General features: G+C 44.5%; 1 protein-coding gene across 8 annotated transcripts in view; it reads right to left on the bottom strand.

Annotated features, from left to right (window-relative positions):
* Window positions 1-14,343, bottom strand: part of ANKH (ANKH inorganic pyrophosphate transport regulator) — a 144,078-nt gene that overhangs the window by 3,712 nt on the left and 126,023 nt on the right. For all 8 annotated transcript variants that reach the window (XM_053313617.1, XM_053313621.1, XM_053313623.1 and 5 more), the window contains exons 9-11: window positions 6,925-7,054; window positions 5,291-5,414; window positions 4,258-4,357 (exon numbers count right to left, since the gene is read on the bottom strand). In XM_053313617.1, coding sequence (XP_053169592.1) covers window positions 4,258-4,357; window positions 5,291-5,414; window positions 6,925-7,054 — 354 coding nt within the window. The remainder of the gene's footprint in view (window positions 1-4,257; window positions 4,358-5,290; window positions 5,415-6,924; window positions 7,055-14,343) is intronic.

Genomic DNA, 14,343 nt, shown 5'->3' with positions numbered 1-14,343 from the left:
ATTCGTCAAAGGCATCTCTAGAAAATGATCGGGGAAGCTACACCTGTTGCATTTATGCCTGAATTAATCCCTCCCCAGTCTAATGTTGGGTTGAAAAACCCAAACAATGTGTAAGAGTATGGAGCCTAATTTGTAAAGCCAGTATAATATAAAGGTCTGTACTAAGTCTTTTCTGCTTATATGGTATGTAAGGTAAGGGGACCATTTTAACTTGCAATCTCCATGTTTTTTTAGAGCACAGTGAAACTTGTAAGCACCTTAACTCTCATCTTAAATGATTTTTTTAAATATAAAAATTATCTTGAATAGAAAACTAGAAGTCAGGGAGACAACGAGGCTATGAAGTCTTAACCCTCCATCCAGATCTCTAGTTTTCTGTGTGGAGTAAATGCTTTTTCATGGAGGAGCATTCAGTCATCTGAATATACTACCTGCAGTTTGAGGTGATATAGCCCAAACACAGATTTTCCACCCCAGTGAGGATTAGAAGTAAAAGCACATCGTTTGTTTATTGACCGTGCATGTGTGTTTTTTCACCAGGTAGAAAATCTATATACATATGAACAAATGAAGCAACAGTATTAGATGCTTAATATTGTCATTCAGAGAGCTCCTGCTTGCCTCCAATACCCACCCCTCCTCTTTGGGACTAAACCCTTTTAGAGGGTTTAGGTCCCTCCCATTAACTGGGGCACACCCACTTCCTACATTCCCAAGAAGAATTGTGTCCTCTTGTAGCTGCTTCCACCAGGTTCAGCAGAAAGTGAGGCCTCTCCATCAGCTTGATGAAGACCAATTGCCCCCTGGCTCCTCCCCTCCAAGAAGAACTGTGTTCCACCAGGCTGCAGTAGAGGGCAGGGCAGGGCAAGGCAGCAAGGTCTCTTAAGAATACTGGCCAACATCCTGGCTCATGAAGTGCCAATGCTCCATGAGGAGCACTCGTGCTGCAGACCAGCAGTGCTCCACTGGTTGTGTGCATGCGTGTGTGTGTGTGTGTGTGGTGATTTTTGCCAATGTCCCCCACCTCCAGAAGTCTTCCCAGCAACCAGAAGTGGGTCCCTGAGGGCTGTGCGACCCTCAGGGACCTACTTCCAGGTTTCAGGGAGCGCTTCTGGGTGGGGGGAGATTGGTAACACCCCTACCCCGGAAGTACTGCCTTTGTCTGGAAGGCAGCAGCGGTGCAGATGAAGTGCCAGCACTTTGTTCGCTTGGATGACTGCCACTGTATACAAGCGACATCCTCTAAATTATCCCTCTATGTTTTATTGTGCAATTGCCACTTTTTGCAAGCCATCTTGTGAGGCCATTATGTCCAAAAGGAGGGATATGTCTCTTAAAATAATTACAACTGTCATTCAGCAGGCAGACAGTCCCCTTCCGTGCTCTTCTCCCTGATAAGTACAGCACAACTTTTGTTAGGAGGTCCAGGATTGGGGGCCCCTGCACCGCTAAAAGGAGCAGACTGTCTGGTCCTGCTTGCCCACAGGAGGGTCCAGGAGTAGGACAGTGTTCACTGCTGTAGCTAGCAGTATCCTTGGGGGACTGGCCAGGGAGGTGGCTCAACAGGAGCTCCCTGCCTCACCGGAGCCCGAACCGGGCACTCTGACACCCCCAAAGAGCTTCCCCGTGGAGACTCTAGCACTTCTGAGACCCCAGGGCAAGACAGCCATGACCCCCGCTCCACTCACTCGTACTCCTGACCTCACGCTGATGTCAGCTCAGTCATGCCTCTTAGATAAAACTCAATCCCCAAAGTAAATATCTCACACCCTTCTCAGAAAGCCAAGACCCTCAGGTAATGGCTAACCACCTCAAAACCCATTGTTCTCCGTTACACACCACCCTCAGTGACTATTAACCCAGAGCAGCCCTTCTTTAGCAAGGAGTCCCAAGTACACAAAGCATCCTTTCCCCCTATAAAACTGGCCAGCCAAAACCAATCTGCAAAATCTCTGGGATCCATCTGGGGGATTGTGACCCTCTGCTCCTTCAACGTTTCACCCCACCTTCTCTACTGAGCATCCTGGCTCTCCTTCCTTCACGTCAGGACAAGAAGTTCAGGAGGACCTCCCCTCTTCCTCTTTCCATTCTCTTCCTGGTCTCCCCTTTCTGGTGTGTGTGTGTGTGTGTGTGTGTGTGCACTTGTGCTACTTCCAGGCTAGGGCAAGAAGTCCCTATCAGGGTTCCTTGCATCTATCTTTTACCACCAAAAGTGGGGAGTTTCAATCAGCTCCTCTCCTGGTTAAAAGGCAGCCTCAGACACTAGGACTACTAATCTCACAGGTTCAGGGCCAGTTCTGAGGACTCTCCAGAAACCTGGGGACCCCACTCATGAGTAGCAATCCTCCGTAAAGCAAAGGACTTGATTTGGGGCCCAAAACCCAGATGAAAGGCGTGGTCTTGGCCCAAGTACCAGTGCCTATGTGAGAAATGCACATTCATGAGAGTGCGCTCCTGTGAAGGACCACAGTGGCCTAGGCAAGGATAGTCTCCAGCCAACCTCACCAGCCAGGGATATCCATCGTGTCTCCCTCTCACTTACAGAAAGCTTGCCTGTACAACAATCTTGTCCCCCGCCGCCACCAAGTAAGACCCCAGCAACCTTGAATCTATTCAGTTCCTCCCTCTGCAGTCCCTCGGAAATGTGAGGAACCACTCCATCCTCCAATTTCACTTCCTGGTTCCCAGCAGCCTCCCACAATCTATAGAAGCTGACCGTCATCAACAGCTTGCATCTCCCACCTGGGGAGGTCAGACGCAGGGCCTGGCCCTTGGTTTTGCATTCCACTGAGGAATTGCCTGCTGCCTCTCTGCACAGCAAGGGAAGCCATTTCCTTTCCCTTTCCCTTCCCTTTTGTTTTTGACAGACCGGATTAATCACCCACTTCAACTCTGCTCAACTCTGTTGGCAATAATCACAACCGGTATTCATAGTAACTAGCCAACCCACATAGAGCATCTGTGCGTTCGTTGGGGGTGTGCTGTTCCCCCCCTCCAGCCCCACTCTCTCTTGCCCCCTCCCACTTCACCCCTGCCCAACTCTCTTGCCCTCTCTCCCCTGCCCCACTCTCTCTTGCCCCCACCCCTCTCCCTGCCCCACTCTCTCCTGCCCCCGCCCTCCCTCCTGCCCCACTCTCTCTTGCCCCCTCCCTCCTGCCCCACTCTCTTTGCCCCCTCCCTCCAGTCCCCTCCCCCACTCTCTTCTTACCTGGGCGGTGGCAGGCCAAAAAGTTTCCCTCTCATCCTGGCCTCTAATGCCTCCTGCCTCCGGCGGCTCTTCCATATCTGGGACAGCCAAGTCAGGCCGTCCCGCTGCCTCCCGCTTGGTCAGGCTGCTGCCACCACCGCCTCTCATACTTGGGATGGCCTGGCCAGGCCAGGCCGCCCCACCGTCTCCTGCTTGGTCACGCCGCCGCCTCTCATACCTGGGATGGCCTGGCAAGGCCAGGCCACCCCGCCACCTCCCACCGCCAGGTCGGGCCGCCACCACCACCACCGCCTCTTCCATACCTGGGACGGCCTGTCCTGGACAGGACAGGTCGTCCCACCGCCGCCGCCTCCCAGCAGTCAGCCGAGCCGAGGCCACCTCCTCTGGCCATTTTGCGGCCCGCTCACACCGTCGCCATTTTTTCTCCCCCCACCTCAACTCTCGCAGCTGGGTGGGCCCAGGAACTCTCGCAATGTGTCGCAAGAGTTCCGCCGCCAAATTCCTCAGGACACGCACCGACTAAGAGAATTAATTATATAGATACCCTGTTTCCCCGAAAGTAAGACCTAGCAGTAATTTCTGATGTACCGCTAATTGCCCTAGTGCATTTTTTGGGGCTAAAATTAATATAAGACACTGTTTTATTTTCAGGGAAACACGGTAGTAGAGGTAAAGCAATGAGCCTGGACATGCGTCCATCTCCGTGTCCAAGACATACGGGCATTCTATCTCGTTATCATTAGAGTAAAGCCTCTTGCTTTGCACTAAAAGAAGCCATTTATTTTAAAGCCTGTGGTTGTGACTTCCTTGGGAAACTGCCTGTTTTTTAATAATGCTGCAAAGAAGGGGAATAGGGATTTCCCATGTTACACTATGTCAAAAGCCTCCATACATACACAACTGAGCAGTCATGAATGTACAAACATAGCATGTTATATTGACATGTTGTATTGCTTGTCGACCCAAATCCAAATATCCTAGCTTAGTTTAGGTAAACAAAAAGGTGGTTTCTATGCTGAATTCATCTCTCTATCCAAGTCATTTCTTACCTGTTTTTGATAGACATAACAAGCTGCTATTGCAACCATGGTAGATTCTCCTACAAAGCCAGCTAAAAGTGATCCTACTCCTAGAGTGGCTCCATGGACCCTAAAAACATCAAAGAGACAAAAAAAATATTCATGATCTTTCTTGATCTCTATGTCTTCTCATACCCACAGTTATGGTGCTGCTACAATAAATGTTCATAAAATGATAAAGCGAGGGTGAAGCAGACATTGGCCATGTCATGCAAACCTGCCAATGTCAGCTTCTTCTGCCCAACTTATGATCCAGAAGTTGCTATCTATAACCACAAGTTGATGTCAAGTACTGATATCAGCTCTGGAACTGTAGGTCAGGCGGAAGCCGCTAACAATGGCGAGTTCACATGGCACACCCAATGTCAGCTTCACCCTTGTGCAACCAGAAGTTGGGCTTGCTGCCAAACTCAGGTTTTGCTTTTTTCATGATGTCTGAACCCACCATAACTGTATGTATATATCTGTAATTTATTGCCAGGACACCACAGCTGCATGCAGAATTTGCTAGGCTCTGACCGCCAGCAAGAATTAATTATTCAGCCCCATTGCTTTTACTGTCTCCGTTTATCTTTTAAGATTTTAAAGACATTGTCCTATGGATATTAGCACTGCAGAAATTTTATAGCATGCAACTTTTAACAGCATCTTATAGATTTTTGCCCTGCTGTGACTCTATAGTCCTCATGCTACTGTTTTAGCAATTTTACAGTTCCTTTACCGCTTATACAGTCACTCATTGATCTTAGCCTTATAGTAAACTTATAGTAACCTCACAGTCCTTATGCTAATAGGCACAGACTCTATCATTTTAATTGCTCTTAATATCACCTGTTACATGCTGTTTACTTTATGCTGGTCTAAGACCATAATAAAGATTGACTGATGTGTGTGTGTGTGTGTGTGTGTGTGTGTGTGTGTTTGTGTGTGTGTACATGCACATACACACACCTCTCCACCACCCACCCGCATGAAAATTGGAAAGGCAAGGAGTGTAACTTACCCCATGTAAGGCAGCACAATCAGACTGGTGATGAGAACAATGATTCGCAGCACGGAGCTAGGGGCCAGAACAAAGGTCTTTTTTAACGTCATCAGCCATCCTGTCAAGTGTGCTCTTACTGTGACTGTAAAAAGAATGTGAGAAGGAAAGTAAGATACAGGCCTAGAGGAGTTTCCCACCATCTTCTGACAGTGAGAATTGGACTGCATATTCTTTCTATGGCAGAGAGAATGGTGGACCTCCCAAGGAAAGGAAGGTTTTGACTTCCTTTGGCGCTCAGATATTACAAACTTAGAAGTTCACAATAGAACGCATTGATATCATTCACACAATCAAAAACTGTGTTCTACCCAGGTTTGGGAGCTATGTGTGCTCTCAATATTCGGTTGTGTGGAAGCAAAGTAGGAGGAAAACCTAGGCAGCTTTTCCTCCTACCTTGCTTTCACACAATCACTTCTACCCAGGTTTCCCCACTACCTTGCTTCCGAAAATTGGGAGTACACACAGCTCCCAAGCCCAGGTTGAACAGTTTTTTGATTGTGTGAATGACCTCATAGTCTCTATGATAAACTTCCAAATTCAGCATGGGCTATTGTTAATTATGAAAGATGCTCAGTGCAATGAAGCAAGAACATTTATGGCATTTGAACACAACAGATAAAGTTATCTCCCACTTAATATTCAGGGGCATATCTGGCCATAAACAGAAAAGTAATGTATAAACTAGCCACAATTCCCTCTATCGCTGGACAAAAACAATTATTTGTCTCATCTACCATTACAACCGTTCTAAACCTTCATTACTGCCATAAAACTCTAGCAGAGAGTTAATCAAACAGGGAATACAAGGTTATTCCAACAGTCTGACACATGGTCTGTTGGCTCTTGTACCAGCATAGTGACCCCATCCCTCTCCCCCCTCCTAAAATGCGACTCAGAAGTCACATTAGGAATGCAAGTAAGCCAAGGAATGCAAGTTTGCCAAATCTACATTGCCCTATTGATGGGCTTGTGTTTTTTAGACCTTGAACCAATTTATACTCTAGGGGCATTTTTACAAGTCATTTAAAAGCCCACCTCTCTAGTGCTATCTGTACTGTGTATGATTATTGTTAAAGTGAGCCAGCATGACAATGAAAATGAAATTTCTAGACACCAGCTATATTTTACAGTTGCATTGAAGAAACCAGCAGTACTTAGGCCTACTTCACACAAACAACAGATGAGGTGGTCAGCCGGTTTCCGAACTGCACCACTTCAGACTACGTGAAGCTCACAAGCTTAAATACTCCTTCACACAAAAAAGTATCTGCACACAGAAAATTAAATATCAGGAAGGAGGTTACTAGTCTGGACTTCTCCCTGACATACTAGTTTTCTACAGGCAGGAACTGGGAATGCTTTTTTTATGTGGAAGCATTAAATGTGCAATCTAAATAGCCCAGAAACAGATCCATCAGCTCATCGGCTGTTTGAATGAACTAGATCTTAATCTATGGGTGAAAGTGCACTATGAAAAATACTCCCCATCCATGGCTCTAAGTGATAGTGGTGCTGCAGCGTCTTCTCCAGTGGAGAAGCAAAAGGCATTAAACAGCAGGATTTTACAGATTGCTCCCCAACTTTCCCCCTACCTGGAACTGGGAAGAAGGAGAATATACGAAGAGGAATGACACAGAGCTCTGCAAAGGCAAAATCAACTCCAATAATGTCAACTAAAATCTTCTCCGACACATTAGGAGTCCAAAACATCACAAAACAGAGCTGGGAGATGAGAAAAGAAAATGCACACAGGTTAAACATTAAGCACCATCTCACCTTAGTTTTAATATCCCTCATGACCCTTAAACATCCCCTTGATTTTCATTATGTACTCCTGCACACTTAGATTGGTCTGCAGCTGTGTCCAATGACTGTTAGGAACCACTGTGCTGCTTTCTCACTAGATTTCCTGCAGAATTCAGACCTGTTAGGAAATGTGCTTGTAATTCAGAATTCCTCTTTGATTTTAACAGGTATCCTAGCTCCATGGAACATGTTCAAACTCCTGTAACTTTCCAATTCTTCCAACAACAACCATGTTGTGCATACAGATCTGCAGTTCTCCATACTGTGGGCAATACACAAGACTAAGATTGTGCAAGCAGAACACATTCATTCATTCATTCATTCATTCACGCATGAGGGGGAAGAACAATTTTTGCCGATCCCCTCCCTTCCCTCTGTGGCCCCCAGTGCCTAATCAAAACAGAAGTTCTCAAAGTGGTACTCTTAGGAAAATAAATAATAAACAGCTCACACTGTGGGTAACCCAAGTACATGGTTTAGTCCCCTAATCATCTGAATGAACCAATTCCTTGCTGCCAAATACGTGTGCTGGCCTTTCTGTTTGTGATGTTAATCCTATGTCACGTTTTGTGACATGCCAAAGTAGCTGTTGCTATGCTACATCCTCAGCACTCTATGTGGTGTGCTGGATTTAAATAACAGGGAAATCCTTGAAAACAGAAATGTCAGTACTGTAGATATCTAGGATTTCTGCCAGAACCAGAGACGTGTTGGACACCCCAAAGCTCAATTCACGGGTATGACCTAAAAAAGTATAACTTTGTAAGTAAAGTTAAAGGGGATCAGTCTACTTAATATTCAGTAAATAAGTGTAGGGAAAATGGATGTGTTTAAATATCTTTAATTTGAATACTTGCTTAGAGTATGTAAAATAGAAATCTTTTTGGTTTTTTGATGTAATCATGTAGTCGGTAAAAATTTCATCTTTTTTTAAAAAAGGCCTCTGTGGGTTTTGGTCTCTGCAACCTAAATATGCCTGTTGATGTTACACCACAAAAAGGACTAATTACTCCACAAAAAGGAGAAGAGGAAAGGAAAAGCCCTTTGTGGTGTTTCGTTTCAATTATTGTTGGCCCACACAGAACCCGCAGGAGTTAGTGCTTATCTATGAAAAATTGGGGAAGAAATACCCAGGAACAATTATTATGCTGTACTCTTAAAAGGAAGAGGGTAAATAGCTAGAGGCATTTAACTGGAAGAACCTTGTTCTTCATTAAGGCCAGGGCAGAGTTGTTCTCTACACTAGAGAATCAAGTATTTTCCGTTTTCAAGCATTATAGACTAGCCTACTCAAATGATAGACTGGCAGAGAGCAAAAAAACAACAAACAAAAAAACCACCAAAAAACAAAAACATGAAAAGTCAGTTTCACCAGAATTTGGTGAACACTATCATTTTTAAGTGAAACTTTTTGTTACTGTTGTTAGTGAAAACGCTGGCTGAAGCACCTCCCTGCCCTCCTCTCTGAGAAATGGTATTCTGTTTGGAAAGAAAGGGTTGCAAAAGAGTCATTTCTATTTAGATGAGGAAGGCCTATAAAGAGAACTTTGCAAAGCCAGTGATAGGAGATGGGCAAGATTTTTTTCCAAAAATTTTTATTTTTAATGAAAATGACTGTGGGCTGGTCCTCACAATAAGGAACATTTGAGCACTAACATCTTTGCAAAATCCCATCTTGCAGATAAATGGAGCCTTAAAAGTAGCTGTATGGTTAGTTTGAAAATGTACAAAGCTATCATTGTACTCTGGCCAATCCGAATAGAAAGCTTACTACAAGTCTAAAAGAGGTAGCACTGGGTCACTGCAATAAATACGTGTTGTGCAAACCACACAGGTTATTTGAATTATTAATCACATTTGGATTCTACATTTCATCCAAGGCTCCCAAAAGGAGTGAAAATAGGGGCTACTCTCCACTTTTATCCTCGGAACAAGGCAGGTTAGGCTGAGAGATAGTGACTAACCCAAGATCACCCACCTAGGCCTCAATGGTCTAATCTCATTCTGCTATTCAGTACGCTGCACTGGCCAATTAGTCACTGAAACACTGAAACATAAGCTGAGCATTAGCTTTCTCTACCATGGCCTTCATTGTCCAGCACTTCTAATGCAGCTTATGTACAGTATTTTTCTTCTTGGAGATAGATAACTTGAGATCTTAAAGGTGACCTTGCTTTTGAAAGCAGAGACTAAGCTATAGAGAATCAAGGCAGTTCTTTCAAGTTGGGCACACAGTTTTCCAATTTTGAAATCTCTGATTTTATGTGAAAGAAAGAAAGAGAAAGAAAGAAAGAACACTGTACACAGCTATGAAAGATTAAAATAAATTCAATATTTTTTAAAAGCACTCCTTTTTATTGCTTTAATTCTAGGAAGTGATTTAGCTGCTTTCATTTAAGAGAGACTGGATTTGTTGGGGGGTGTCAAATAGCTACACTTTAACAGCAGGAGCGTGTAGGTTTAAAGCTTGGTATAGTCTGAGAGAATCTGGATTGGAAGAAGATAGCATGGTTTTAAAAATGGAGAAAGAAACATCAATAACCTGTGCTACGCTGATGACACCACTCTGATAAGCTGAGAATGCGGATGGTCAGCAAGCTCTAGTAATGAAAGTCAAGAAGCACAGTGAAAAAATGGGACTACGACTAAATGTAAAGAGGACTAAACTAATGACAACAGGTACAGCAACCAGCCTCAGAATTGGTAATGAAGACACTGAAGTGGTGGATAGATTCTGCCTTTTAGGATTGACCATCAGCAGTAAAGGATCCAGCAGTCAAGAAATACACCGCAGACTAGCACTTGGTAGGGTTGCAATGAAGTCCTTTGAAAGGATATTTAGATGCTGTGACATGTCTATACCTACAAAGATTAGAATCATTCGGACAACTGTTTTTCTCGTGATGCTCTATGGATGTGAAAGCTGGACTTTGAAGAAGCAAGACAGAAAAAGTACTGACACTTTTGAACTTTGGTGCTGGAGAAGACTTTTGATGATACCATGGACAGCCAGGAACACAAATAAATGGATCATAGAACAAATCAATCCAGAATTTTCACACAAGGCACAAATGACCAGGCTCATACTTTGGACACATTATGCAAAAACTCAGCACCTTTGAGAAGTCCATAATGCTGGGGAGAGTTGAAGGAAAGAGAAGAAGACGACCAGCAGCAAGATGGATGGACCCAATTACGACAGCAATGAATGCACCACTGAGAGACCTTAAAGGCCAAGTTGAAGATAGATCATCCTGGAGAGAATCTATCTGTGTGGTCACTAAGAGTCGACACCAACTTGACAGCACTTAACCAATCAATCAAATATTCTGAGAATTAGCAAGGTCTGCTTGCCTAAAACAAGTTGAAATTCTTATGAAAGAATAATTCTCTGCATGAACAGAGACCCATTTACAACCCCAAAGGGGGATAGGCTTTTGTTTTGGTTGGTCATGCAGTGTATTCCTCTTGTTTGTATTGACAGCTGTCATTTATCTTTAGGCATGACAAAAGCCAGTTATTATTATGCAATATCTTGCCACAAGAGTTCAAATTTATAGGGGAAATTATTTCTACATATTTAGTAAATTAGACATAAGCTGCATTCTCCTTCCTGCACTGAATAAAAATGCCAGCTCCTCTATTCTGAACAAACATGACTCCTATCAAAGTGGTCCCCTGTAGGGATGTGTGAACTGGCTTGAAGTCATGTCAGTTCACCATTGACCTGGGCCTATTCAATGGCTCAACCTCGAGCCAAACAGGGCCCAATTCGGTTAGGCTCAACTTTGAACTGAGCCCCCTGGGCCGGTTCGGGGGTTCTAAATATGTCCCCCCCCCTCCCAAAAAAAACACCCCTCACTGCCAGGTCCATGTCATCTGGTGGGTTCCGGGTGTTGCTGCTATAGCCACAAGATGTGTGTCTCTCAGGAGGTTCCCCCTCCCCCTGGACTTTTTTGGGCATTTCCGGCCCTCTCCCGGCTTGTGGTGGCCATTTTGAAGGCTGCCACATGTGCGCACTGGCTATTTGCGTGCCCTGGACCCAGGCACACAAATGGCCAGTATGCATGCGTGGTGGCCTTCAAAAGTGCAACCGCAAGCCAGGAGAGGACCAGAAAGGCCCGAAAAAGACCAGGGGGGTGCATGTAGGGGGAGGGGGAACCTTCTGAGACCCTCCTGCAGCCACAGCAACACCCGCCGGAGGACGGTGAGTTTAAAGAATCCCCCCCCCCATTTAGAACCCCTGAACTGGCTTGAAACTGAGCCAAGCCAGGGGGTGTTCAGGGGGGTGCAAAACCTAACATGCCCAGTCTGGTTCGAGTCCAGTCTCAAACCGAACCAGGCTATTTGGTTTTGTGCACACCCCTAGTTCTCTGTACCTTATAAGCAAAATAGATAACGGTGCTTATTGCATTATTCATGCAGCAAGGGGGGAAAATTCTTCTGCCTGAAAAGCATATTTGCAAGTTTATTCTAAAAGAAGCCAACAACTTCACCAATTACATTAGATTCCCCTGATAATATTTCACATAGTTAATTGGAGGCCAATTGGACCTGGAAAGCAAGCTCAATCGGCTGTAACACTCTAAAGAGCTTAGGAGCATTTGAGAGTCAGATGTAAAAATGGATGATGGAAATCTTAAAGGTGGGTCAACAGTCTGGTAGCACTGGGCTTAGGGTGCAGTTTGGCACAAGATATATCTTCTAATTCAGAAGATGAGCTTGACAAGCTAATGAGAACAAATATCAACCCTCCCTGCTGCTCATTTAGACCAGAGTCCTGGACAAAAGTATGCACAGGCAGAAGAGAGGCACATGCGCAACAAGGTTCCATAGCAGGTGCGCTGGCAAGCTGGTTACAAATGGAAATGCAGCTTGCTTGTTCCTTAAGGCATCTGCATGCTATTAGAATGTTCAAAACATCTCCAGCTACACGTATGCTTCTCTCCTGCCAGTTTTTATGGATATCTAGGGTTGCAGACGTAATAAATTCTAGTGCATATAACAAGATTAACCATATCAGATGCCATTTACACAACTAGGAGAATCCAGTAGTAATGCCCTTCCTGGCCTAGGCTACTTCGAGATGCAAATGGTGGGCTACATTTTTTTTTAAATTGTTCCCCCTTGTGGGGAGGGGGGGTGGCTTTTCTATAAGACTTGGGTTTGGAACCCATTTCTTATCCAAGAAAATAAAAATTGTGTGTTAATTACAAAAAATTTTTAAAAGAAGAAGAAGCAGAAGCTGACGGTCAAGGAGGAGTGGTGGATAAGGAAATTCTGGCAAATAATGCTATTAACTAAGCTCACATACTATAAAAGCATACCAGCCAGCATTTTCATGGGTCAAAATAGGGACACACTTGTTGGCATCCTGATTGTCATATAAGGATTACTGCTTGAGCTCTCGCCAGACACATTGCTAAAGGCTCTACTTTTACTGCTGTATTTGTTTACTTTGTAATAGTGCATCTTGCATGGACAGGCCAAAGATAGGCTAGAAATACAATGCCATGTAATCTGTTAACCATACTTCTAAATGAGTGTGTTAAATGGCAGACTATGCTATCACCTGGTACCTTAACATTTATGCATGTGCATTTACATACATGTGCACTGGAGACAATATGCATCCACACACCATTGAGAAATTTAACTTCTAGAGATTCTGGGAATGAAGCTCAACTCTGAAGAATTCTTTGTGGTAAATTAATATGGTGTGTTGGGATTTAGGAGAATTTTGAATAATTTTATCTCATCCCATTTTACTGCCTGGGTCTTTTCAGTCAAGTTACAGTACTTCAAAAATACATACAGTCCTCCAGGAGAGTTTGGGGGTGGGGGCGGACAGAGGGGAACCTGGCAGAACTGTAACTCAATAGCCTAGTTAGATCTTGCCCTCTAATCCTTAAAAGTCAGTTGGTAGTGGCCATATTGGTTCTTTGCTCATTTTAGGCTGGATCAGGTCCCAGTCAGTGTTCCCTCTAACAGGGATTCCCAGATGTTGTTGACTACAACTCCCAGAATCCCCAAGCAAAGGCTATTGCAGATGGGGATGCTGGGAGTTGTAGTCAACGACATCTGGGAACCCCTGTTAGAGGGAATACTGGTCCCAGTGGCAAACCTGGAACCAATAGAGCCAAACGAGCTGTGAACATAACCACATCATTGGTCCAACGGTGCTGGTTTTTTCTTATAAAAACAGCACATATAGTTGCAATCTGCACTGCAACAATGGCCAGGGAGATAACAGCTTTAAGTCTACCCCTCACCAGTGTTCCCTCTAACAGGGAGTCCTAGATGTTGTTGACTACAGCTCCCAGAATCCCCAAGCAAAAGCCACTGCAGCTGGGGATCCTGGGAGTTGTAGTAAGCAACATCCAGGAATCCCTGTTAGAGGAAACAATGCCCATCACCACGGTTCCAATCCACATCAGGCCCTTCTGCAACTTTGCCCTGGAAAAGAGCTTTGATTGGCTCCAATGCAAGCCCCACCCCACCCCCATCCTGGGCAAATGCAATGCACAGAGGGGCCCAGTCCAGATTGGGACTGTGATGGGTGTGTGTGATTAAAACTCTCCTTTACCACTGCCACACTCCTGATCCAGACATGCCACCCCAATGCATGCTATTTACATAAGAAAAAGCCTATTGTGTGATTAAAGTTGTAATTGTAGCAACTTAACAGAATTCCTGAATTCTTAGAGACCTGGTTTCTTTATCCGCTGAATACAAATAGGCTAAAAATCTACCTATTCCCAGTTTTGAGTGGCCAGGAATGACCTGGAAAAGACTTCCAATGTAATTTCTGGCTGCCATTTTATAGTGCAGAGCCATTTTGTGGCTCTTAAAAAAAAATTCCCACAATTTTTTGTGAAAATTGGAGGAATGGGGAGGGGCATTATTGTAAACCTGGAGAGCAAGGTAGTGTACTTTTTCTCTCTTATTTATGTTCCCCCTGCTCCATTTTTAGCCTTTGTGTGTATGTAGGAACCTAACCCCTAGGATTCCTATGGGATAAGTTTTCGTTATTCACAGTTTCCATATTTGTGCCTGTAGGCGAGAACAGAACCCTGCAAATAACGAGGGCCACCTGTATTCAGTTGGACTCTTATTTTACTATACTTGTTTGGAGAAATAATGTGCTAGACTGCACACTTATACTATCAACATAGAATCTGCTATGCTCCTTCAGAGTAAAGAGA

The sequence above is a fragment of the Hemicordylus capensis genome, chromosome 4 (genome assembly GCF_027244095.1).
Source record: "Hemicordylus capensis ecotype Gifberg chromosome 4, rHemCap1.1.pri, whole genome shotgun sequence".
Classification (NCBI taxonomy): Eukaryota; Metazoa; Chordata; class Lepidosauria; order Squamata; family Cordylidae; genus Hemicordylus; species Hemicordylus capensis.
The sequence above is the reverse complement of the archived record's forward strand: the minus strand, read 5'-3'. Positions and strand labels throughout refer to the sequence as shown.